Source organism: Balaenoptera ricei, chromosome 5, assembly GCF_028023285.1.
Source record: "Balaenoptera ricei isolate mBalRic1 chromosome 5, mBalRic1.hap2, whole genome shotgun sequence".
NCBI classification, from domain to species: Eukaryota; Metazoa; Chordata; class Mammalia; order Artiodactyla; family Balaenopteridae; genus Balaenoptera; species Balaenoptera ricei.
Genome location: NC_082643.1, coordinates 100,283,014 through 100,307,918, shown reverse-complemented (window position 1 = coordinate 100,307,918; position 24,905 = coordinate 100,283,014). Strand labels below are relative to the sequence as shown.

General features: G+C 39.4%; 1 protein-coding gene across 2 annotated transcripts in view; it reads left to right on the top strand.

Moving 5' to 3' along the window:
- Positions 1-9,034: 9,034 nt before the first annotated feature.
- C1QTNF7 (C1q and TNF related 7) overlaps positions 9,035-24,905 on the top strand; it is a 129,337-nt gene continuing 113,466 nt past the window's right edge. Inside the window, exon 1 of one of the 2 annotated variants that reach the window (XM_059923320.1) lies at positions 9,035-9,083. Coding sequence is in view for 1 of the 2 variants with exons in the window: in XM_059923317.1 (XP_059779300.1) it covers positions 9,389-9,410 (22 nt within the window). In the remaining variant the exon portion in view is untranslated. Of the gene's footprint in view, positions 9,084-9,217; positions 9,411-24,905 lie in introns of those variants that run through there. The other variant, XM_059923317.1, reaches the window with a different exon arrangement.

Here is a 24,905-nt window from a genome sequence, read left to right as displayed (position 1 = left end):
ATTAATTTTGTATCCTGCAATTTTACCAAATTCATTGATTAGCTCTAGTAGTTTTCTGGTGGCATTTTTAGGATTCTCTATGTATAGTATCATGTCATCTGCAAACAGTGACAGTTTTACTTCTTCTTTTCCAATTTGTATTCCTTTCATTTCTTTTTCTTCTCTGATTGCCGTGGCTAGGACTTCCAAAACTATGTTGAATAATAGTGGTGAGAGTGGACATCCTTGTCTCGTTCCTGATCTTAGAGGAAATGCTTTCAATTTTTCACCATTGAGAATGATGTTTGCTGTGGGTTTGTCGTATATGGCCTTTATTATGTTGAGCTAGGTTCCCTCTATGCCCATATTCTGGAGAGTTTTTTTCATAAATGGGTGTTGAATTTTGTCAAGAGCTCTTTCTGCATCTATTGAGATGATCATATGGTTTTTATTCTTCAATTTGTTAATATGGTGTATCACATTGTTTGATTTGTGTATATTGAAGAATCCTTGCATCCCTGGGATAAATCCCACTTGATCGTGGTGTATGATCCTTTTAATGTATTGTTGGATTTTGTTTGCTAGTATTTTGTTGAGGATTTTTGCATCTATATTCATCAGTGATATTGGTCTGTAATTTTCTTTTTTTGTAGTATCTTTGTCTGGTTTTGGTATCAGGTTGATGGTGGCCTCATAGAATGAGTTTGGGAGTGTTCCTTCCTCTGCTATTTTTTGGAAGAGTTTGAGAAGGATGGGTGTTAGCGCTTCTGTAAATGTTTGATGGGATTCACCTGTGAAGCCATCTGGTCCTGGACTTTTGTTTGTTGGAAGATTTTTAATCACAGTTTCAATTTCATTACTTGTGATTGGTCTGTTCATATTTTCTGTTTCTTCCTGGTTCAGTCTTGGAAGGTTATACCTTTTTAAGAATTTGTCCTTTTCTTCCAGGTTGTCCATTTTATTGGCATAGAGTTGCTTGTAATAGTCTCTTAGGATGCTTTATATTTCTGCGGTGTCTGTTGTAACTTCTCCTATTTCACTTTTAATTTTATTGATTTGAGTCCTCTCCCTATTTTTCTTGTTGAGTCTGGCTAATGGTTTATCAATTTTGTTTATCTTCTCAAAGAATCCGCTTTTAGTTTTATTGATCTTTGCTATTGTTTTCTTTGTTTCTATTTCATTTGTTTCTGCTCTGATTTTTATGATTTCTTTCCTTCTGCTAACTTTGGGTTTTGTTTGTTCTTCTTTCTCTACTTCCTTTAGGTGTAAGGTTAGATTGTTTACTTGAGATTTTTCTTGTTTCTTGAGGTAGGCTTGTATAGCTATACACTTCCCACTTAGAACTGCTTTTGCTGCATTCCATAGGTTTTGGATCGTCGTGTTTTCATTGTCATTTGTCTCTAGGTATTTTTTGATTTCCTCTTTGATTTCTTCAGTGATCTCTTGGTTATTTAGTAACGTATTCTTTAGCCTCCATGTGTTTTTATTTTTTACGTTTTTTCCCCTGTAATTCATTTCTAATCTCATAGCGTTGTGGTCAGAAAAGATGCTTGATATAATTTCAATTTTCTTAAATTTACTGAGGCTTGATTTGTGACCCAAGATGTGATCTATCCTGGAGAATGTTCCGTGTGCACTTGAGAAGAAAGTGTAATCTGCTGTTTTTGGATGAAATGTCCTATAAATATCAATTAAATCTATCTGGTCTATTGTGTCATTTAAAGCTTTTATTTCCTTATTTATTTTCATTTTGGATGATCTGTCCATTGGTGTAAGTGAGGTGTTAAAGTCCTCCACTATTATTGTGTTGCTGTCGATTTCCTCTTTTATAGCTGTTAGCAGTTGCCTTATGTATTGAGGTGCTCCTATGTTGGGTGCATATATGTTTATAATTGTTATATCTTCTTCTTAGATTGATCCCTTGATCATTATGTAGTGTTCTTCCTTGTCTCTTATAACATTCTTTATTTTAAAGTCTATTTTATCTGATATGAGTATAGCTACTCCACCTTTCTTTTGATTTCCATTTGCATGGAATATCTTTTTCCATCCCCTCACTCTCAGTCTGTATGTGTCCCTAGGTCTGAAGTGGGTCTCTTGTAGACAGCATATAGATGGGTCTTGTTTTTGTATCCATTCAGGAAGCCAGTGTCTTTTCGTTGGAGCATTTAATCCATTCACGTTTAAGGTAATTATCGATATGTATGTTCCTATTACCATTCTCTTAATTGTTTTGGGGGGTTTTTTTGTAGGTCCTTTTCTTTTCTTGTGTTTCCCATGTAGAGAAGTTCCTTTAGCATTTGTTGTAGAGCTTGTTTGGTGGTGCTGAATTCTCTTAGCTTTTGCTTGTCTGTAAATCTTTTGATTTCTCCATCGAATCTGAATGAGAACTTTGCTGGGTAGAGTAATCTTGGTTATAGGTTCTTCCTTTTCATCACTTTAAGTATATCATGCCACTCCCTTCTGGCTTGTAGAGTTTCTGTTGAGAAATCAGCTGTTATCCTTATGGGAGTTCCCTTGTATGTTATTTGCCATTTTTCCCTTGCTGCTTTCAATAATTTTTCTTTGTCTTTAATTTTTGCCAAGTTGATTACTATGTGTCTCGGCATGTTTCTCCTTGGGTTTATCCTGTATGGGACTCACTGCACTTCCTGCACTTGGGTGGCTATTTCCTTTCCCATGTTAGGGAAGTTTTTGACTATAATCTCTTCAAATATTATCTCTGGTCCTTTCTCTCTCTCTTCTCCTTCTGGGACCCCTATAATGCGAATGTTGTTGCGTTTAATGTTGTCCCAGAGGTCTCTTAGGCTGTCTTCATTTCTTTTCATTCTTTTTTCTTTATTCTGTTCTGCAGCAGTGAATTCCACCATTCTGTCTTCCAGGTCACTTATCCGTTCTTCTGCCTCAGTTATTCTGCTATTGATTCCTTCTAGTGTAGTTTTCATTTCAGTTATTGTATTGTTCATCTCTGTTTGTTTGTTCTTTAATTCTTCTAGGTCTTTGTTAAACATTTCTTGCATCTTCTCGATCTTTGCCTCCATTCTTTTCCTGAGGTCCTGGATCATCTTCACTATCATTATTCTGAATTCTTTTTCTGGAAGGTTGCCTATCTCCACTTCATTTAGTTGTTTTTCTGGGGTTTTATCTTGTTCCTTCATCTGGTATATAGCCCTCTGCCTTTTCATCTTGTCTATCTTTCTGTGAATGTCGAGGATTGTGGTAGTAATGACAGAATTATGCAACTCAGGAGAGGTGGGTTTGAGTGAAAATAGATTTGCTTTAGAGATATTAAACCTAAAGGGAATGTACTATCTCCAGGAAGTGAGAGTTAGCAGACATCAGAAAATCAGGAATGATGCCAGGGGAGAGAGCTGGGTTGGTTCTGCAGATTCTAAATGGTGAATGACCAACTCATGAAAGAAGACGCTGCAGAGGGAAGAAAGTCAGGAGCTGAGTAAGGCACCTCAAAATTTCGTGATATAGGTGAGCCATACATACAGGGGCAAAGGGTGGGAAAATGAGATTGTACCTCATTTTGAGGTACATTTTAAGGCAGATTTGAGAGACTGTACCTCAAGCTGTTGATTTCTTGGTAACCTTACAACAGTGCTCATGAGTCATTTAGCCATTAATTGGATATTGATTCACTGGAGGGCAACCAACCAAGATGGTGAACTAATTGCCATCATGTTGCATGAAGAACAGTTGAAAGCGCCAGAATCATTGAACATGGAAAAAGGAAGAGGAAGTTGTGGTGGAGGAGGGAGGCTGAGAGTTGCCTTCAGATATTGTAAAGGCTTTTATGGGCGGAAAATGGAGCAGGAATAGTCACTGTTACTTAGAGGATTCTTCTATGTTTTGTTGTGGTTCCTTCCCCTGGGAATCATCAAGCAGAATGGAGTAGCCAACTGTCAAAGCTATGCAGATGGATCATGAATAGTATGAGAGTGAATTAAAACACCCTCAAATCTTCTTCCAAATCTGTGATCCTGGATCTACAAATAAGTCATCTCCTTTCCTAATTTTGACTATTTTCTATAGGCTGATCTGCTACCCTATATCACTAAGAAAGTAAAAAGGGAGTTCAGATTTGCTCCCCATGACCAAAATCCATGATGAGTTAGCCAGAGACTGAAAACTCAAAGAAATGTCTTCTGCTCCATCTGTGTCTCCAATACCCAACAGTGATAAGCACAAAATACACATCTGTGTACTACCTGACAATTTGGAGAAGATCAGCACCTCCTATGTGGCTGCACCTTGAAGTTAGGATTGAATTACAGTCAGCCCTCCATATCCACCAGTTCAACACCTGCAAATTCAACCAACCATGGATAGAAATTTTTTTTAATTCCAGAAAGTTCTAAACAGCAAAACTTGAATTTGCTTCATACCAGCAACTGTTTACATAGCATTTACACTGATTTATAACTATTTACATAGTATTTATTTTGTATTAGGTATTATAAGTATTCTGGAGATGATTTAAAGTATACAGGGAAGATTTGGGTAGGTTATATGCAAATACTACATCATTTGATATAAGGGACATGGACATCCTCAGATTCTGGTATCTGCCAGAGTCCTGGAACCAATTCCCATGGGTACTGAGAGATGACTGTATTTCCTACCACTCTCAATAAATAACATTTCATTTGATCTCCAATCTCCAACCTTTAATAATATCTTCCAAGAGGAAGATGAAGTTTCCCAACAAGGTTCATTTCTTCTTTGGCCTCTTCCTCGATGTCTTCACATGTTTGATAAAACTCAGCAAAGGCTTTATTATAAAATCCAGATGAAACCACCTGGGATTCAGGATATAATTGGAAACTTGGCTGCTTTGATGCATGCAAAGGGGAAGAAATAAAGTCAACTATAAGAACACAAAGCTTAATATATGAAAAATGTTCAAACTTTGTAATTACATTCAGATAAGGAAGTACATGTTTTCCAAGAAAAACAACCTGCTGCCTCTAAGAGTTTAGAGTGTTTTTCAGAAGTAATCAGTACTCCAGTGCAGTGGATGCTAAGGAAAATACATGATGTAAGCATATTTTCTTTATTTGGCATGAAGAATGTGTTTTAACCAGCATTCAAAAGTTTAGGTACTGGAACCAGACAACTTGGTTCAAATCCCAGCTTTGCTACTTACTGGCTGTGTGACTGGAATTAGTCACCTAATCTCTCTGTGCTTTAGGTTCCCCAGCCATAAAATGATGATAATGTTAGTATCTACCTTATAGGATTATTGAAAGGATAAAGTGAGTTAATACATTTACAGAGCACATAAAACAGTGCCTAGTATGTAGTTAGTGCTCAACAAATTGTAATTATTGTTGCTGTTGCTTTAAAATAGTAGAAGAGAAAAAGGCCTGCCTCTTTTTGAGTTTGTGGAATGAAGGAAGCCACATGTCCATTGGGAATTGCTCAAAATACCTGAGGTAGAAACAAAATATATCAACCAGGGCTTTCTATACCTCTGTTCAAAGACAGTATAAAAAAACACATGGCCTGAGTGGGGGGCAATTTTCAGAAAAGTTAGATCTCAACTAGTATTAATGAGATATTTACCCATTTCTACAGAGGAGTAGCCTGGAACAGTCAATGTCAGGATGATGGCTTTGTTCTGTATACATAGTAAAACAAATGTTTTTTTTTTGGCGTTTACTAGTTAAAGGTTAAGGAGATTACTTAACTTGTAACTTGGAATTTATAACTTTCTTTATCCCCTGAGTTGAAGGTTGCTTCTGAAATCTGACAGTAAACCACTGGACAATTTTCTTAATAAATGCATATATTTTGAAAGACGTAATAAATTTTGTTTTCAACATCTATTTCTCTCCCTAATCTTTCCATGGTTTCCAATTTATCTTGCCAATTAGTACACAATGTAGAAAACCTAAACTTATAGAAGTACTCACAACTGGCATTTAGCTAGACTCATTTTGCAAGAGCAAGAAAGTGAGAAATTATGGTTAATATGAAAATAACTATCATTTGTTGAGCACTTATTATTGTGTCAGGCCCTGTTCTGCATTCTTTACCTCTATTATCTCAATCGATCTTCCAAGAATCTTTCAAGATAGCTATCTGTGTTAGAGTAACTGATGCTAGCTAACTCTGACAAATAAACCCCCAAACTCAGTGGGGGAACTCAATCTAGGTTTGCATATTACTGAATAATGTCTGATGCAGGTCACACAGCTTTCCTGGGTAGCAGGCCTCTAAAGGATGCCTTGAGGCGTGGGGTTCCTTCTATTACAGGGCTTCAGCACCTCTGAGTCTTTTGCTTCTTGCCCTGTAGACAGGGAGAAAGAAAGAATGTGGCGTAGGTATACCAGTTTCTACCTACCTCAGCCCACAATTAACCTACATTACTTCTGCTCAAATCCCATCGCCCAGAAATCAGTCACATGGTCAACCAAACTACAAGAGAGGCTGGGAAATGGTGAGGAAAATGTAGACACCAGTAAACACTTAAAGTATCCTCTATAGTTTACTCTCTGTTCACCAAATATATCGAGATTTCCTTCCCTCTTTTCAAACACAGAGCACACTTACCCCTCCCCAAAGGAACTCCCATCTGGTCATTGCATCCAGCTCAAAGTCCAGGACTCCTGGTTCTGTGAAGTTCCTGTTCTTGTCTAAGTCTGGATGTGGCATCTCTTGATCCAGTGTCCTATGAACCAAAAAGAAAGTGATCGATAAACCAGAATAACAAGTGTGCTCTCTCTCTCACACACACACAAACACAAATACACACAAAGTACAAATGTCAAAATAGCAATAGGATAACTATAATAAAAATTCCTGTCCCGAAAAGGAAAAAATGGGAGACACACAGCAGTCATTGATACTGCATATGGCCAGGCTGACACACCCACCCTCTGACTTGTGGGTAGAGAAGATTCTTCATAAGGCACCAGATCTGCTCTCTTGGGGAACTCCTTGTCTGTTTTTCCCTATGGCCAGAAGTTGTGCCTTCCGAGAGGGTCCCCTTGTCCACCTCTGAGGTGTGTGTTGTAGAGCTGGCCCTCCACGCAGCCAACAGTCCACCTCCTGCTAGTGGAAGAAGTGGTTTTCAGTCTTTCATGACATTTTTCAGATAGGCTTACGGTTATTTTAACAATATAAGTCCCTCAAAAAAATTGGCAGTGTCTTGCAAGCCATCAAATTTATGTACTGTCTCTATTCCCTTTTATTTCTCTTTGTAATTTATCTATTTCTTTCTGGGGCTCAGCTCATTCTTGAAACACTTGCCAATGCAGTCAATAGTGGCCACCACACACAACTAACGATTTTCCCCGCATTTTCCCCTTCTAGATCTACAAGGTTACTTGGCACACAGAACCTTCCAAGTTGTGGTAGGTGTCAGTTTAACCAAATGTTTTGTCGCTGCAAAACATAGCATCTCACCTTTCCAGCATTTGGTATCAGTTTCCTTGCCACCCACCTCGTGACTATTAGGCCAATGCCACCAAGTTTAGGATTTTGTTAGAGCAGCAGCCCATGTCCATTACCAATTTTGGTACTGGTCAGGGGAAATAACGCTAGGCGCTGTGTTACATCAAGGTGACTCATAAATAGGTCTTGCTAAGTACCTTATACGTAGTGAGGTGCTTATTAATATTATTGAAAAATGCAGTATTAGGTGTATACATGCAAATCAGTTGTTTGAACATATTTGTATTTAATCTTTCACAATTAAGGAAACCAACACTTAAAGAAATTAAGTAACACATCAGAGATGTGTTACTGGAATCTGGAACAGATTGATCCAGATATATCTGGAATGGTTGATCCAGGTCTATGACACCACCTGTGCTTGTGCCTCTGGACGTCTCCTCAGTAGAAGCCAGAGCAAAAAATATGCTCCACCTTGTTCTCTGCTTTTATAGCAAAGGAAATCTGAAACCTGACCGTTTCCCTGTAGTTTCCGATCCTTTCTCTCTTTACACTATTTCAGAGGTATTACCCTCTATCCATAGCATAATAATAGTTACTTAAGATGACTCAAAAACACACTGGAAAACAATCTGTAGTTTTTGAAACAATGAACGAGGTCTTTGTCTCAAAATTTATTTATGTCAGTTTACACAGTGAGCTTACTTAATGGATTGTGCCTGTGTCAACATTTCGATTCTCCACTGAGTGGTTTATTTGTTTAATGAACGTTTTCTGTATTCATTTAGGGAATTTTATTATACCATAACCATTCATTAAATCTGGCAGAGGTACACATTGTCATATGCTTACTCTCTGTAAAAGCTTTGACATATTAACCTTCCTTATGGGAACATATATGCAAACCAAAATTGTCAAAACTGTTGGTTGATCTGAGTCTACATGATACTTTATTCATTCAGTAAATATTTATTAAGCACTTACCATTTATCAGGTGCTGAGCAAGACATGCTTTAAGATAGACTATAAATATTTTTTAAATCACCATTTTCAGTTGACCACACTTTACGTTTGCTGAAATGTCAATTCACAAATGTGTGTGTGTGTGTGTGAGAGAGAGAGATTAATGGCAGTTTGGTAAGGGTGGTGGAAATCGTAAAAATTGCTAACACTGGTCACAGACTTAATGTCAGAAGATTTCTTCAGCTACACAGAAAGACTGCAAAGCAAATTTCCTTCCCCGAGTTATGATTTGCATACAGAATGAAGGTTAAAATAAGACCAATGCAAATAACATCATTTTAGACATTTTCCCCTCTTAGTAAAACATAATGTACACTAATTTAAATTTTCAAACAGATACATTAGGGAGAAATTGTATGGAAATAATTGTGTCAGCAAAAGTGATGTTTAAACACAATTTCACTAGCATTATTGCTCCATAAGTAGGGACCTAAACTTTCCTATGTGCTTTTTGCTTCCAGTGAAGTGATACCACTTGGTCTTAAGGCATCACTTTAAAAGACAAAAGCCACTTGAAGGAACACGGTGAGAAGAGCAATGCATAAAAGAGAGAAACAGAACTGTTTAGATATCTGAAACCCTTGCTTTTCATTTGCCTTAGCCTGAGGTTTGCAGAAGGACGTCACCTACTCCCACTGATTCCTAACAAGAGTATATAGTAAGCTCTTTGAAATGTGAGTATTATGGGAAGGATCACAGTTGCTTTAAATTATAGAAGTTGGCAAGTGCCTGGGAGGGGAGGGAGGTTTTTTAAACTGAGAAAGACAGTTGCAAAACTTTGCACAGCAGCATGAACTCCAAGCTTCAAAAGCATTCTCACGCGCAGACGAGCACTTTATTTTTCACCAAGTTTTTTTTTGTGTTGTTTTGAAGCCGCTTTGAATGATAAACACATATTTTTGCTGTAAACTTTTTTAATGGTTTCTAAACTCATGGGACAACCAAAACAAGAAAGCCTCATGATTTGGGGGAAGGTTTGATGTCAGCAATGCCTAGAAAAGGTAAGCTTCTATTTTCACTGCAGTTTTTCTCTTTTTTTTCCCCTTCTACTTGGCCTTTGTCAACAATATTTACTGGAAAGACTTAAGACAGCTACTTGTAGAGAAATGGGGAACTTGTAGAAAGTATGTCAACAAATGATAAGTCAGAGGTCGGAAAACCTCAGCTGTAGTGTTTCCTCCTACTTTCATTCCGCTTGTCGCAGGAACAGCTGTGAACTATTTTTGACTGTATGAAAAATGCCATTTCTCTCAGAAAGTGTGTGCAGATCTTCAAAATCTCCAATCTGATGCACCTAGCATTTGCCAGTGTGGTGGTGGGCTCATTTATTGCAAAGGTCAGATTACCTATGTTTTCTTATCCTATTATATGCAACTCAACTTCCGGAGCTATGATCTTTCTATTAACTCAGAAATCTTTCCCATGGAAGATTTTAACATCCTTCCAGAAGGTCTCTGAAGTGTGCTTACTCTGACTTCTTATAAACTTGTTTTGCAGCCTATGTTTTTTAAAAGTTAATTAAATCGTTTGACTTTTCCTTTGGAGTGACATGAGAAGACCGTTATAGATGTTGTGTCCCGGGCAGAGTGAAAAAGTTCAACTCAAAATCTGTGAAGTTTTCATTGACTGGCAATGCTCTCATCTGAATAGGGTGGCTGTGTCTTCTTGATTGTGCCTCAGAAACAGGTAGGGAGCAGAGAGCCTAAGACAGTCCTGGTTTTTCTGTGCATGGGTCATAGGAGAAGCATCCTGTGGTTTTAGGTGGAGGGGCAAGTAAATGTCTGCTGTGTTATTATTATTTCCTTGAGAAAGTCTCTGTTATCAGTGTTGCAGTCTTTCTGAAGCAGAATTCCAGGTGCAAAAAACTAGATATCCACAGGGATCTGCGAATCCCCCCAGCAGGGTGCGATTTTAGCAGAGCTCACATTCATTCTTCATGCACACACATGTACTCAGAAAGCCCTGTAGGTTTGCTGGAGCTTGAGTGGTTTGGGACATCTAGGCGACCTCAGTCTGTGAAACCCACTGCTGCAAAAACTCTAGCAACAAGCCAGTTAGGCCTGGGTGAGAAAGTGAGATGCTGCCCCAAAGACGTGGCTCTTGGGGTGCAAAGGGCTCTACCTGCTTTGCTGTACCAGCTGTTGATCTGTTTCTGGACTGTTTTTCCTTGTGTGTCAAATTCTGATGACATAAAGTGGATTACAGCGACTTCCCCTGCCTTCTGTGATCTCAGGGAAAGGAGAGAAATTCAGATCAGAGGGAAGGATGTGATTGTAGAAAACCGAGAAGGCAGTTCCATCAACTCATGTCAAGGTCGCAGGGAGAAAGCATTACTTCCTTTCTCCATCCGCACTTGTGAATGGAGGAAGTGAGGGACCCCGCCTGCGGCTTCGCTGTCTTGCTCCTTCCCAGACCCTTCTGCTCTCCCTCTCTCCCTCCTGTTCGGTCCAAGCCAGCCATGCAACCTCAAGAAAGGGAACGGTGGGTTGGACAGACAAGATGATTAGCATCTCCTCCTTCCCGTCCTCTTGGCCATTCCCAGGCCAGTTGGGGAAGCCCCCACCCTATTTGGAGGGGGGTCTCCAGGACCCCACCCCGTGACCTCATCGCAGGCAGCCGGAGAGCTGGGATGGCCAGGGGTTGCGTGGCGCCTGAGTGTACCCTGGGGATGGGTGCGGCCACGAAATGCGCAGTGTGGCGTGAGGTGCCTGCCAGGGATGGAGTGCGCACTTCCCATCTTGGGCTCCCATGGCAGCTGGCGGCATTTCTGGAAGCCAGACCCTCCAGGCCCCGCCTCTGGGCCCGAGGAGGCCCCAAAGAGGACAAAAACAAAAAAGGAGGGAGGGAGATGCAAGAGGGAAGAGACATGGGGACATATGTGTATGTATAACTGATTCACTTTGTTATGAAGCAAAAACTAACACATCATTGTAAAGCAATTATACTCCAATAAAGATGTTAAAAAAATAATTTAAAAAAAAGGCAATTAGAGTTTCTAATGAAGCCCCAAGCCAGCTGACTCATCTGAGGCACAGCCACTGGGGGGCTTTGTGATGAAACATGGATAGAGCCCTGGAAAGGACAGGTCAGGGTTGTCCCGAAAAGGACACTGAGGATCAGCCCATTGTGACCTAATCGTGCCTCCTCACCTCAGAGAGGCTGAGAGAGAGGCAACATCTGCGAGGGACAAGGGAGGAGAGTATTAACTAATGAGCTGCCAGGGAGTGCAGGAGCCACGCTGTCTGAACCTATAAAGAGTTTGGACCAAATTTAGCCCAGGTTGCCAACTACAGCCTCACACCACAAGTCTGTAGATCAGGATCTGAGAAGCCCCCGACTCCAGAATCAACCCCTAGGGCACCTGGGAAAAAGACACCATTGTAATTCAATAAACCAAGGCTCTTTGAACTTGACCCTTGACAGAGAGACCAAATGGTAACAGCCTGGAAAGTTCATGGCAAACACAAAGAGGAGCTTTGCAAATCAGCCTGCTGAAATCAAAGAGAGCTTCTAGTTGCATTTGAACTAGACCTTGGAGGAGGAGTAAAATATCATGGGAGAGACAAAGGGGTCAAGAGCATCCAGGCAGAAGCCAGGGGACAAAGGCACAGAGATGTAAAGGTCATGGCTGCTTCCCTGTGGGTGTTGAGGTGCTATTTCCCCAAGTGCATTTCAAGGAATACCAGTTTCATGGGTTATTAATAAGAGAATAACCAAAAGTATTTCCTGGACAGGCAAATTTGGGAAAGTGAAAAACTATACACCACAGAGGACCAAAACTCAGGCTCTCGGGTCACAAACATCTGACTTCAGATCCCTGCTCCACCCCTTAACTGCCATGTGAACTTGGACCCATTCAATCATCAGTTTCTTCATCTGTTAAGTGAGGATCATTATATACATTCTTATGGGGGCATTTTGAGGATTTAATTAGAGAATTCATGAAAAGGGCCTACTATCAACGTGTCTGGCATGTAAGAGCTCCACGAATTTTAGTTATTCTTACTAGCTATTAGATACTGGTTTCTTTACTGCAGGAATTCTCACATGTTTTAGTTCCTTAACATGTCCTCTGTCTCTCCATGAGTGGGTCATTAGACTCTAATGTTTTCCAACTTGTTAGAATATGAAACCACTTCTTTTCTCCGAAGAGTATCACACAAACCATGCAACTCGGAATGCATGCTGGAAAATGATTGGGTTGGCCTAATGAGTTGAGGCTATGTGGCCTTCAAGCCAATGACGTTTCCCGAGATTTAATTGAAATTTATCAATCTCCACCAGTCACTTCACGAATTGTCTTCCATATTTCTATGAAACAAAAGCCCCCAAACTGGGATTCTCCTGTCAAAGGAAATTGACTTTTTTCTTAAAACTATTGTCAATTTTTAGAAGGAAGAGAAAAGTAACAGCAAAGCAAATTCTTGTCCGTCTTGGCTTTCACACCCAAGAGGCCAACCTCTGCCTATGGTTTGAGGGCCTGTGTATAGAGGGCAAAGCAAGGGCACAAGCTAGGATAAAACATGATCCCACCTTCAAGGAGTCATCAATTGGGTGGAGAAAATAAAATGTGTGCTCTTATGTCTAAAATGCAAAATTAGGTTTACAAGGAAGGCTATAAGAGGGGTTCAAAGTGAATGGGAATTCAGAGAAAAGGAGACCTTGGGTCCCTGGAATAATCAGAGTAAGAGGTAACATTCTTTGACATATACCAAGTGTAAGGAATTGTGCTAAGCACTTTACAATATGATAACCCATATGTACTTTATAAGGTTACAAGGTGGGTGTTGACTTGCCCATTTCACAGATGAACAAACTGAGCCCTAGAGAAAAGCAGTAACCTGCCAGAAGTCTTCCAGGAAGTAAGGGGCAGAGTATGGTCTCAAACTCAAGTCCATGTGATGCTCTGTATCCCTTACCCAGGAAAGACTCTTCAGAGGAGATAATGTGTCACTTGGCCTTGAAGAGTGGATGAGGATTAATGGGAGGGGAATTTCAGGCAGTGAAAAGAATCTCAACAAAAGTATGAAAGAGACCAATGTGGGGAGTAGCAGGAAAGCCGCCCTGGTAGAACAAAGGGTGTGCATAGAAAAAGAGGGAAATGAGCTCAAAAGATTTGGTTGGATCTTAAAAGTTTTCACCACAAGAACAAAAATTTATAAGTACGTTTGGTGATGGATGTTAACTAGACTTATTGTGGTGATTATTTCACAATATATACAATTACTGAATCATTATGTTGTACACCTGAAGCTAATATAATGTTATATGTCAATCATATCTTAATTTAAAAATAGAAAAAAAAATTAAGAAAATTCTAAAAAAGAAAATGTAGGAAAATGCATTAAGCTAGAAAATGTTAGAAAATAGTGTTATATTGTTATAGAAATGTATAATGAATAAAAAGTTATGTTATTTTCTGGAAAAATTTTAAAAAGACTTGGTTAAAAAAAAAAAAAAAGACGTGGTTGGAACTAGATCCTAGAAAGCCTTGAATGCCAAACCACAAAGTTTGGATTTTTTTTAATGGAGGAATCATTAAAACTTTGTAAACAAGAAAGTAACGAGAACGTAACTCCCTGGTAGTTTATTAGAATAATAATTTAAGATGAGTAATCGGTCTGTACAGCAGGGGCAGAGACTAAACCTCCAGTTAGGAAGCGATGTTTGTCCAGGTGGGAGACGGCAGTAGTTGGTGCCACAGCAGCTAAGGGATGAAGATACTCATTGGACCCAGTCTCCTAAACGTGCTACACCAAAGCCTTGACTGTCATAGTGGTCTTTCAAAACAACAACCTTGAGGCCTCACTAAATCCAGATTTAACCCTTAAGATGACAGGGGGTGGGAATGGAAGGTCCAAGAGGAGCTGGTTGACCTCTGAAAGCCTTCTCAGCTTTCAATCTCCATGGAGATAAAACTCTAAGCACTTTTATGGAAATCAATAACCATGCAGTTCCCTATTCCATCACCAGTTTCCAGACTTCACATCAAACAGGCATATTTCCCAAAGAACTTCAGAGTCTGCAAAATTTTTATCAGTTTACAGCTATGGCAATTACATAATAGTGGTAGCGGCACGCAGTGATTGGGGGATAGTGTATTTTAATATATCCCTTCAGGGGAAATTTTTATCCATCCTCTTGGCTGTCTGCCTTTTGCAAAATCCAGCTGTCTACCTCTTGTGACTGAAAACTCTTCCTGCAGTGCGATACCACATCAGGATCTTGTGGTGCTTTGAATGACAATTATTCATGCAGGGCTCATATGACTTCCACCAGTTCCCACACAGGGTGAGTTTCAGAGAGTACGAATGAATTCATCTTTAGATTTTCCAGTGCCTTACAATTATAGTAGGTCTGAATCAATCTACAAACACAGGTCTGCAAGAAATTTCATATTTTTCCATTTTATTTAATACAACTTAAATTTGATTCTAAGAGTTAATGGCAGCAGGAACTTTACTTTCAGAAATGATCAGGCTCCTACTCCCACAGACACCGATACCGGCGAGGTCTTCCTTCATGTCAGCTATGCCCACTTTTATAAATTGCCTGCCCCTTTGATGTCTGAGGATTCTGCTTTCCAGCCCTGCTTGGGAACTGGCAGTCACTGTCTAGCCAGGAACCTGGGGTCTGAGCAATCCTAGGCAGCCCTCCCCTCCGAGGTCTGGTCACACAGAGTGAGCGTTTCCACTTCTCACAGATCCACAATCCCTGAGCCCCAGTCCCTCCAGGTCTGGGGAAATCTCCCATCAAAGGCCCTGCATTCTCCCCTTTCCCAACATATACTCTTGGGCTTGGACGTTCAGAAAAGAAAGGAAAAAGGATTATTTTCAAGAAACTTCTGCTTCCTGCTCTGCCTATACAACCTTGAAACAAGGAAGCACAAAAAGCCAGGCAACATTCTTGGGATAAGTTGGGAGTGGAGAACACACACAAATAAATATTTCCCTAAGTTATTTTGTTGCATACCCAATAGGTATTCAATAATGGTCAGTGGAATGCATGTCCCAATAATTGATGAAATGGCTTCTCCAAAGTTGCTCAGTTTGCCACAAGAGTTTAGTAGAGGCTTTTTATTAAGAACCTACTATGTGCCAGTACTTTACATGTACTTACTATGTGTCCCCATTTTTCGGATGAGAGAGGTGAGTTACTTATCCAATGTCCTATGAGCACTAAGGGATGGAGTAGGTATTTAAAGTTGTTCCCATCTCTAAAACCCATACATTTTCCACCCTGCCATATGGACTCCTGGAAAGGATTCCTTATTCTCTAACAGAGCTCTGTTCTTGACTAATCCTTCAGTAGACATTTCCAATTAACATTTTTAAAATTTATTTAATTGAAGTAAAGTTGATATACAATGTTGTGTTAATTTCTGCTGCAGAGCAAAGCAATTCAGTTATATATATATATATATATATATATATACATTTTTTCATATTCTTTTCCATTACGGTTTATCACAGGATATTGAGTATAGTTCCCTGTGCTATACAATAAGACCTTGTTGTTTATCCATCTGATATATAATACGTTGCATCTGCTAATCCCAAACTTCCAGCCCATCCCTCCCACCCTCCTCCTCCTTGGCAACCACAAGGCTGTTTTCTATAACATTTGTTTTAAATAGAGATTTTTCCCACCATGAACATAGTGTGATTCTGTTTGACATACTGATAATCTCATGGAATGGCTTTTTACCCCATCTCATCACTCATCTGCAAGGCAGCAGAGAGGGAGACTTAATCCTATTTGAAAGATTAGAGCAAAGTAATGTGACTTTTCCAAGGCCACAGAGCTAGAAGGAAACTCAAAGTCGAACATGCATTTGTCTGTCTCTGCCTCCAAGTCAAGGGGAAGAAGTTAGTCCTAATCAATCAAAAGCTAATTACAGGGCTTCCCTGGGGGCACAGTGGTTGAGACTCTGCCTGCCAATGCAGGGGACACGGGTTCGAGCCCTGGTCTGGGGAGATCCCACATGCCGCGGAGCAACTGGGCCCGTGAGCCACGACTACTGAGCCTGCACGTCTGGAGCCTGTGCTCCACAACAAGAGGCTGTGACAGTGAGAGGCCCTCGCACCGTGATGAAGAGTGGCCCCCGCTTGCCACAACTAGAGAAAGCCCTTGCACAGAAACGAAGACCCAACACAGCCAAAAATAAATAAATAAATAAATAAATAAAATTAAAAAAAAAAAAAAAAAAGAATAGAGTCTCCTTAAAGATTCACATCAAATAAAGGGCTCAAAAGAAAAGCTAATTACAAACCAGTATTAAATATTTACACTTTTAGTGCCTTCTCATACTACCAATAACAGAAAACCATAGCTGATGTCATTGCTTTAAAACGCATCCTGCCAGATGGAGACTAATGATATTTGAGAGCTGTCATTAAAACTTTAGCTGGTGGCCTTGCCACCTCAAAGCAGCTTATTCTCTTAAGCTGGTAAGTGATTGTTTCAGTTTCTTTCTTCCATCATTAATTTTTTTAGAAAAGACTTCTTAGGAGTAATTTTGACCCCCGGCCACTCTAAAATCTAATTTAACATCAGTAGAATCTCAGTTTAGGGATTCTTTGAATTACCAACCCATTTTATCACAGGTGTTCATATCAGTTCCTCAGATCATTAGCAACCCCTCTTTTCTTTCACAATAAAGGCCATATTCCTTGGCATGGTCATAGGGGGGCTTTGAAAACCTGTCTCTTACCCACCTTCCTCTTTCCCTGCACCCCTACTGCTCCCCTCCACATATCCATGTACCCATGTACACCAAATACCACAGACTAGGTGGTTTAAATAACAGAACTTTATTTTCTCACAGTTCTGGAAGCTAGAAGTTTAAGACCAAGGTGCCATAAGTTTGATCCCTTCTGAGGCCTCTCTCCTTGACTTGCAGATGGCTGCCTTCTCGCTGTGTCCTCACGTGGTTTTTCCTCTGTGCAGAGCATCCCTGGTGTCTCTCTGTGTGTCCCAATTTCCTCTTCTTATAAGGATACCAGTCAGATTGGATTAAGGCCCATCCTCAGGGCCTCACTTGAACTTCATCACCCCTTTAAAAGTTGGTATCTCCAAATAGTCACATGGTGAGGTACTTCAACATGTGACTTTTGGGGAAGCCCAATTCAGTCCGGGACAACCCAAAAGCTATGCACAGTGAAGTCTTCACAGTTTCTCATGCATCCCTTTTCTCCATATGACATAGGTCTAAAGAATTGAGTCTATTCCCTTGGCTTTGTATAAATTATGTTGAGCCATATACAACTGCTGGCCTTCAACCATTCTATTACCTACAAAAAATGGCAATTTAATATAATTCCAATATAACTTAGAGACTTAAAAACTCTCATTTCTTGAAAACAAATTATGTGTGGTGTCCTTATAATATTACAGAAATTGTTGGTCGTCCTCCTGTTTGTCCTTGAGTCTGAGATAAAATGGTCTCCAAAAAGACTTTGAGAATTTGTCCACACTACAGACCCTACCTTCAGCTTCAACGCAAGCCATAGCAAAAAGCTCATACTTAATAAAGCAGCCTCTTCCATTAAAATACCACTGGTCACCAGAAAGTTCTTTCTTATGTCAGAATCTGGCTCTTTTTAAATGGTTCTCCCCTGGTCCTTGTTCTGCTTTTAGCAGTAGCAGGAAGTCCACCTCTTTCCTCTGGCTTCTTAAATATTTAAAGACCATCACCACCTCCCTTCCTAACTCTCTCTAGGGTATCCCTGGACTTGCAGGGAGGAATTTCCCCAGACACTATGTGGTTCACCAAAAATATTCATGCCTCTCTTGAAATGACATCTATACCTGAACACCAGATACCAGATGAGTTTCACATCTAGTGCTAGCTCCATATCAGTTTTCTGGGATGGATAACAGCTACACAGAGCCCTGTAGTGAGAAAAAATCTGAACCCAATCTAAGGTTAGCAGGAAAGAACGTAGAGTTTGATTAGTGATGCCCTAGGGAGAAGCAGATACTCTCCAGAGCTGCACTAACTACTACTCTGGATACTGTCTGACAGCCTAGGGCACAGGGGAGCTATTACTGTCTGTGATTTAAATACTCTATTTTCCTTAATGCTAAATTTGCATCAGCTTTGCTAGTCAGCCAATCTCATAAAAACAACAACAACAACAACAACTAAGACACTCAGATTATTCTTTAACTTAGTTACAGCAAAGCCTATTTTCATCCGTGCTATGGTGCTGCTTTTCTTCCTAGTTAACTAAAAAAATGAAGAATCTGGAACTGTGATCTCCTTTTGTGGCAGTTTCAGTCCTAACCCTTCCTGGTTGTGTGATTGTGGGCAAGTTATTTGAATGCTCTGAGCCTATGTTCATCACTGAAAATGAGAACAATAAGTACCTACTCCAGTGGACCCATTGGTATCTTAAATAAGATATTATGTGAGAAAAATTTGCAAGTCAGAAGGTGAAATACAAATACTAGTTAATCTTAGGAGCCTGATAGTTTTGGCTGGCCAGCTAATTTTTGATCTCAGCCTCTTTGTCTTAGGGGATTTCTTCTCACTGGACAAACTGACATCTAGTAGGGGATTAGAAACAAAAGTACAAGCAAAGAGGAATGGACACACACTAGATACTCAGTGAATGGACTTGCACGTGAATGTAAACTCGTCAAGGGAAAGAATTTCGGCCAAGATGAAAGTGTTTCCACCATGTTGTCAAAGCAAAATGATGAGTGAAATCCAGAGTGCCTCTCCCTGTTTGTTTTGATTATTCAAGGCCAAAGATGTTTGGTTTGGGATGATTTGTGCTTTCCATTTGCTTACACAAATCTACATTGCTGGCCTAATGCTTTTGCCTGCGAAAGAAAATATACCCATTTCTCTGGGTGTTGTCAGCAGCATATTAGCGTAGCTCTGCACCATATACTGCATCAGGGGCGACGATCCTAAATCTACAGGACCAAGCTGTTGCGCATGAATGAGTAAGCATGTGGCGGAGACCCAGGAGGCCGGAAACCACACTCTCCACCTAACGTGGGCAGTCACCGCCTGCTCCAGTGGGGGGTGTCCAGGCGCAATGTGACCCTATGGAGCCAGATCTTCAGATTTTTCAAGAAAATCCACATAATCTGGAGTTTTATGTGACATGTTCCGATTTTAAAAACACTTGCTGTGTTTCTGACCTATAGAAATGACAACGTCATATGGTTCAACCTAATATAATCTAGAGACATAAAAACTGTTCCCATTTTCCTGCTATGTGGGAAACCTCAGGAGCCCTCACCCTTCAAAAAATTTTCTTTTTTTTGCACACACACACACACACTATTAATAACAATAGCTAATACAGAGCACTTCCTACACAGAGGTATACATCTAGATAAACCCTCATTTAATCCTCCCAACACACCTGTAAGGTTGGTACTATGTTTAATCCTATTTTACAAATGACACCCAAAGCCCCACCATCAGTTTTTAGTGACACATATGTACGTGAATACATGATCCCCTTGCCAACAGAGCCTGAGTCCTTCTGTCTCTTGAATTTCAGGAAGAAAAGTAAAATGTATTTTACTGCCCGTGTGCCCAGAGATGGGCAAGGTGGGGTGAACAGTGATTCTCCTGGCCGCTTCTGCTAACTTTAAACCTCCATATGCCTTGTGTTAGTCCACTAAGGCTGCCATAACAGGATAATACCACAGGCTGGGAACTTAAACAACAGAAATTTATTTCCTTGTGGTTCTGGAGGATGGAATTCCAAGATCAAGGTGCCAGCAGGGTTGGTTTCCAGCCAAAACTTCCTTTCTGGCTTGCAGATGGCCAGCTTCTCTCTATGTCTTCACATGTCAGAGAAAGAAAGAGAGAGAGAGAGATCTGGTGTGGTGTCTCTTCCTCTTCTTACTTTTTAATTTAATTTAATTTTTTCTGATATCTTTATTGGAGTATAATTGCTTTACAATGGTATGTTATTTGCTGCTGTAAAACAAAGTGAATCAGCAATATGTAAACATATATCCCCATATCTCCTCCCTCTTGCATCTCCCTCCCACCCTCCTATCCCACCCCTCTAGGTGGTCACAAAGCACCGAGCTGATCTCCCTGTGCTATGTGGCTGCTTCCCACTAGCGATTGATTTTACCTTTGGTAGTGCATATATGTCCATGCCACTCTCCCAATTTGTCCCAGCTTACACTTCCCCATCCGTGTGTCCTCAAGTCCATTCTCTATGTCTGCATCTTTATTCCTGTCCTGCCCCTAGGTTCTTCAGAACTACTTTTTTTTTTATATTCCATATATATGTGTTAGCATACAGAATTTGTTTTTCTCTTTCTGACTTACTTCACTCTGTATGGCAGATTCTAGGTCCATCCACACCACAAATAACTCACTTTTGGTTCTTTTTATGTATGAGTAATATTCCATTGTATATATGTGCCACATCTTCTTTATCCATTCATCTGTCGATGGACACTTAGGTTGTAGGTTGTTTCCATGTACTTCTTATTGTAAATAGAGCTGCAGTAAACATTGTGGTACATGACTCTTTTTGAATTATGCTTTTCTCAGGGTATATACCCAGTAGTGGGATTGCTGCATTGTATGGTAGTTCTATTTTTACTTTTATAGGAACCTCCATACTGTTCTCCATAGTGGCTGTATCAATTTACATTCCCACCGACAGTGCAAGAGGGTTCCCTTTTCTCCACACCCTCTCCAGCATTTATTGTTTGTAGATTTTTTGATGATGGGCATTCTGACAGGTGTGAAGTGATAACTCATTATAGTTTTGATTTGCATTTCTCTAATGATTAGTGATGTTGAGCATTCTTTCATGTGTTTGTTGCCAATCTGTGTATCTTCTTTGAAGAAATGTCTATTTCGGTCTTCTGCCCATTTTTGGATTGGGTTTTTTGTTTTTTTGATATTGAGCTGCATGAGCTGCTTGTAAATTTTGGAGATTAATCCTTTGTCAGTTGCTTCATTTGCGAACATTTTCTCACATTCTGAGGGTTGTCTTTTCGTCTTGTTTATGTTTTCCTTTGCTGTGCAAAAGCTTTTAAGTTGCATTAGGTCCCAATTTTTTATTTTTGTTTACATTTCTATTTCTCTAGGAGGTGGGTCAAAAAGGATCTTGCTGTGATTTATGTCATAGAGTGTTCTGCCTATGTTTTCCCCTAAGAGTTTACAGTGTCTGGCCTTACATGTAGGTCTTCAATCCATTTTGAGTTTATTTTTGTGTGTGGTGTTACGGTGTGTTCAAATTTCATTCTTTTACTTGTAGCTGTCCAGTTTTCCCAGTACCACTTATTGAAGAGGCTGTCTTTTCTCCATTGTATATTCTTGACTCCTTTATCAAAAATAAGGGGACCATATGTGCATGGGTTTATCTCTGGGCTTTCTATCCTGTTCCATTGATCTATATTTCTGTTTTTGTGCCAGTACCATACTGTCTTGATTACTGTAGCTTTGTAGTATAGTCTGAATTCAGGGACTCTGATTCCTCCCGCTCCATTTTTCTTTCTCAAGATTGCTTTGGCTATTCGGGGTCTTTTGTGTTTCCATACAAATTGTAAAATTTTTTGTTCTAGTGCTGTGAAAAATGCTACTGGTGGCTTGATAGGGATTGAATTGAATCTGTAGATTGCTTTAGGTAGTATAGTCATTTTCACAATGTTGATTCTTCCAATCCAAGAACATGATATAGCCCTCCATCTGTTTGTATCATCTATTATTTCTTTCATCAGTGTCTTATAGTTTTCTGCATACACGTCTTTTGTCTCCTTAGGTAGGTTTATTCCTAGGTATTTTATTCTTTTTGTTGCAGTGGTAAAAGGGAGTGTTTCCTTAATTCCTCTTTCATATATTTCATCATTTGTGTAGAGGAATGCAAGAGATTTCTGTGCATTAATTTTGTTTCCTGCTACTTTACCAAATTCATTGATTAGCTCTAGTAGTTTTCTGATAGCATCTTTAGGATTCTTTACGTATATATCATGTCATCTGCAAACAGTGACAGTTTTATTTCTTTTCCGATTTGGATTCTTTTTATTTCTTTTTCTTCTCTGAATGCTGTGGCTAAAACTGACAAAACTATGTTGAATAATAGTGGTGAGAGTGGGCAACCTTGTCTTGTTCCTGATCTTAGTGGAAATGGTTTCAGTTTTTCACCATTGAGAATGATGTAAGCTGTGGGTTTGTCATACATGACCTTTGTTACGTTGAGGTAAGTTCCCTCTATGCCTACATTCTGGAGGGTTTTTATCATAAATTGGTGTTGAATTTTGTCAAAAGCTTTTTCTGCATCTATTGAGATGATCATATGTTTTTTCTCCTTCAGTTTGTTAATATGGTGTATCACATTGATTGCTTTGCGTATATTGAAGAATCCTTGTATTCCTGGGATAAACCCCACTTGATCATGGTGTATGATCCTTTTAATGTGCTGTTGGATTCTCTTTGCTAGTATTTTGTTGAGGATTTTTGCACCTATGTGCATCAGTGATATTGGCTTGTAGTTTTCTTTCTTTGTGACATCTTTGTCTGGTTTTGGTATCAGGGTGATGGTGGTCTCATAGAATGAGTTTGGAAGTGTTCCTCCTTCTGCTATATTTTTGAAGATTTTGAGAAGGATAGGTGTTAGCTCTTCTTTAAATGTTTGATAGACTTCACCTGTGAAGCCATCTGGTCCTGGGCTTTTGTTTGCTGGAAGATTTTTAATCACTGTCTCAATTTCAGTGTTTGTGAATGGACTGTTTATATTTTATATTTCTTCCTGGTTCAGTCCCAGAAGGTTGTGTTTTCTAAGAATTTGTCCATTTCTTCCAGGTTGTCCATTGTATTGGCATACAGTTGCTTGTAGTAATCTCTCATGATCCTTTGTAGTTCTGCAGTGTTGGTTGTTACTTCTCCTTTTTCATTTCTCATTCTACTGATTTGAGTCTTCTCCCTTTTTTCTTGATGAGTCTGGCTAATGGTTTATCAAGTTTGTTTATCTTCTCAAAGAACCAGCTTTTAGTTTTATTGATCTTTGCTATTGTTTCCTTCATTTCTTTTTCATTTATTTCTGATCTGATCTTTATATTTCTTTCCTTCTGCTAATTTTGGGGTTGTTTTGTTCTTCTTTCTCTAATTGCTTTAGGTGTAAGGTTAGGTTGTTTATTTGAGATGTTTCTTGTTTCCTGAGGTAGCATTGTATTGCTACAGAGTTCCCTCTTACAACTGCTTTTGCCGCATCCCGTAGGTTTTGGATCGTCGTGTTTTCATTGTCATTTGTTTCTAGGTATTTTTTGATTTCCTCTTTGATTTCTTCAGTGATCTCTTGGTTTTAAGTAGTGTATTCTTTAGCCTCCATGTGTTTGTATTTTTTACGGTTTTTTTTTTTCCTGTAATTGATATCTAGTCTCAGAGCTTTGTAGTTGGAAAAAATACTTGATATGATTTCAATTTTCTTAAATTTACCAAGGGTTCATTTATGACCCAAAATATGATCTATCCTGGAGATGTTCCATGAGCACTTGAGAAGAAGGTGTATTCTGTTGTGTTTGGATGGAATGTCCTATAAATATCAATTAAGTTCATCTTGTTTAATGTATCATTTAAAGCTTGTGTTTCCTTATTTATTTTCATTTTGGATGATCTGTCCATTGGTGTAAGTGGGGTGTTAAAGTCCCCTACTATGATTGTGTTACTGTCGATTTCCCCTTTTATGGCTGTTAGCATTTGTCTTATGTATTGAGGTGCTCCTATGTTGGGTGCATAAATATTTACAGTTGTTATATCTTCCTCTTGGTTTGATCTCTTGATCATTCGTAATGTCCTTCTTTGTCTCTTGTAATAGTCTTTATTTTAAAGTCTATTTTGTCTGATATGAGAATTGCTACTTCAGCTTTCTTTTGATTTCCATTTGCATGGAATATCTTTTTCCATCCTCTCACTTTCAGTCTGTATGTGTCCCTAGGTCTGAAGAGGGTCTCTCGTAGACAGCATATGTACAAGTCTTGTTTTTGTGTCCATTAAGCCAGTCTATGTCTTTTGGTTGGATCATTTAACCCATTTACTTTTAAGGTAATTATCGATATGTATGTTCCTATTACCATTTTCTTAATTGTTATGGGTTTGTTTTTGTAGGTCCTTTTCTTCTCTTGTGTTTCCCACTTAGAGAAGTTCCTTCAGCATTCATTGTAGAGTTGGTTTGGTAGTGCTGACTTCTCTTAGCTTTTGCTTGTCTGTAAAGGTTTAAATTTCTCTGTTGAATCTGAATAGATCTTTCCTGGGTAGAGTAATCTTGGTTGTAGGTTTTTCCCTTTCATCACTTTTAATATGTCCTGCCACTCCCTTCTGGCTTGCAGAGTTTCTGCTGAAAGATCAGCTCTTAACCCTATGGGGATTCCCTTTTATGTTATTTGTTGTTTTTCCCTTGCTGCTTTTAATATTTTTTCTTTGTATTTAATTTTGGTAGTTTGATTAATATGTGTCTTGCCATGTTTCTCCTTGGATTTATCCTGTATGGGACTCTCTGTGC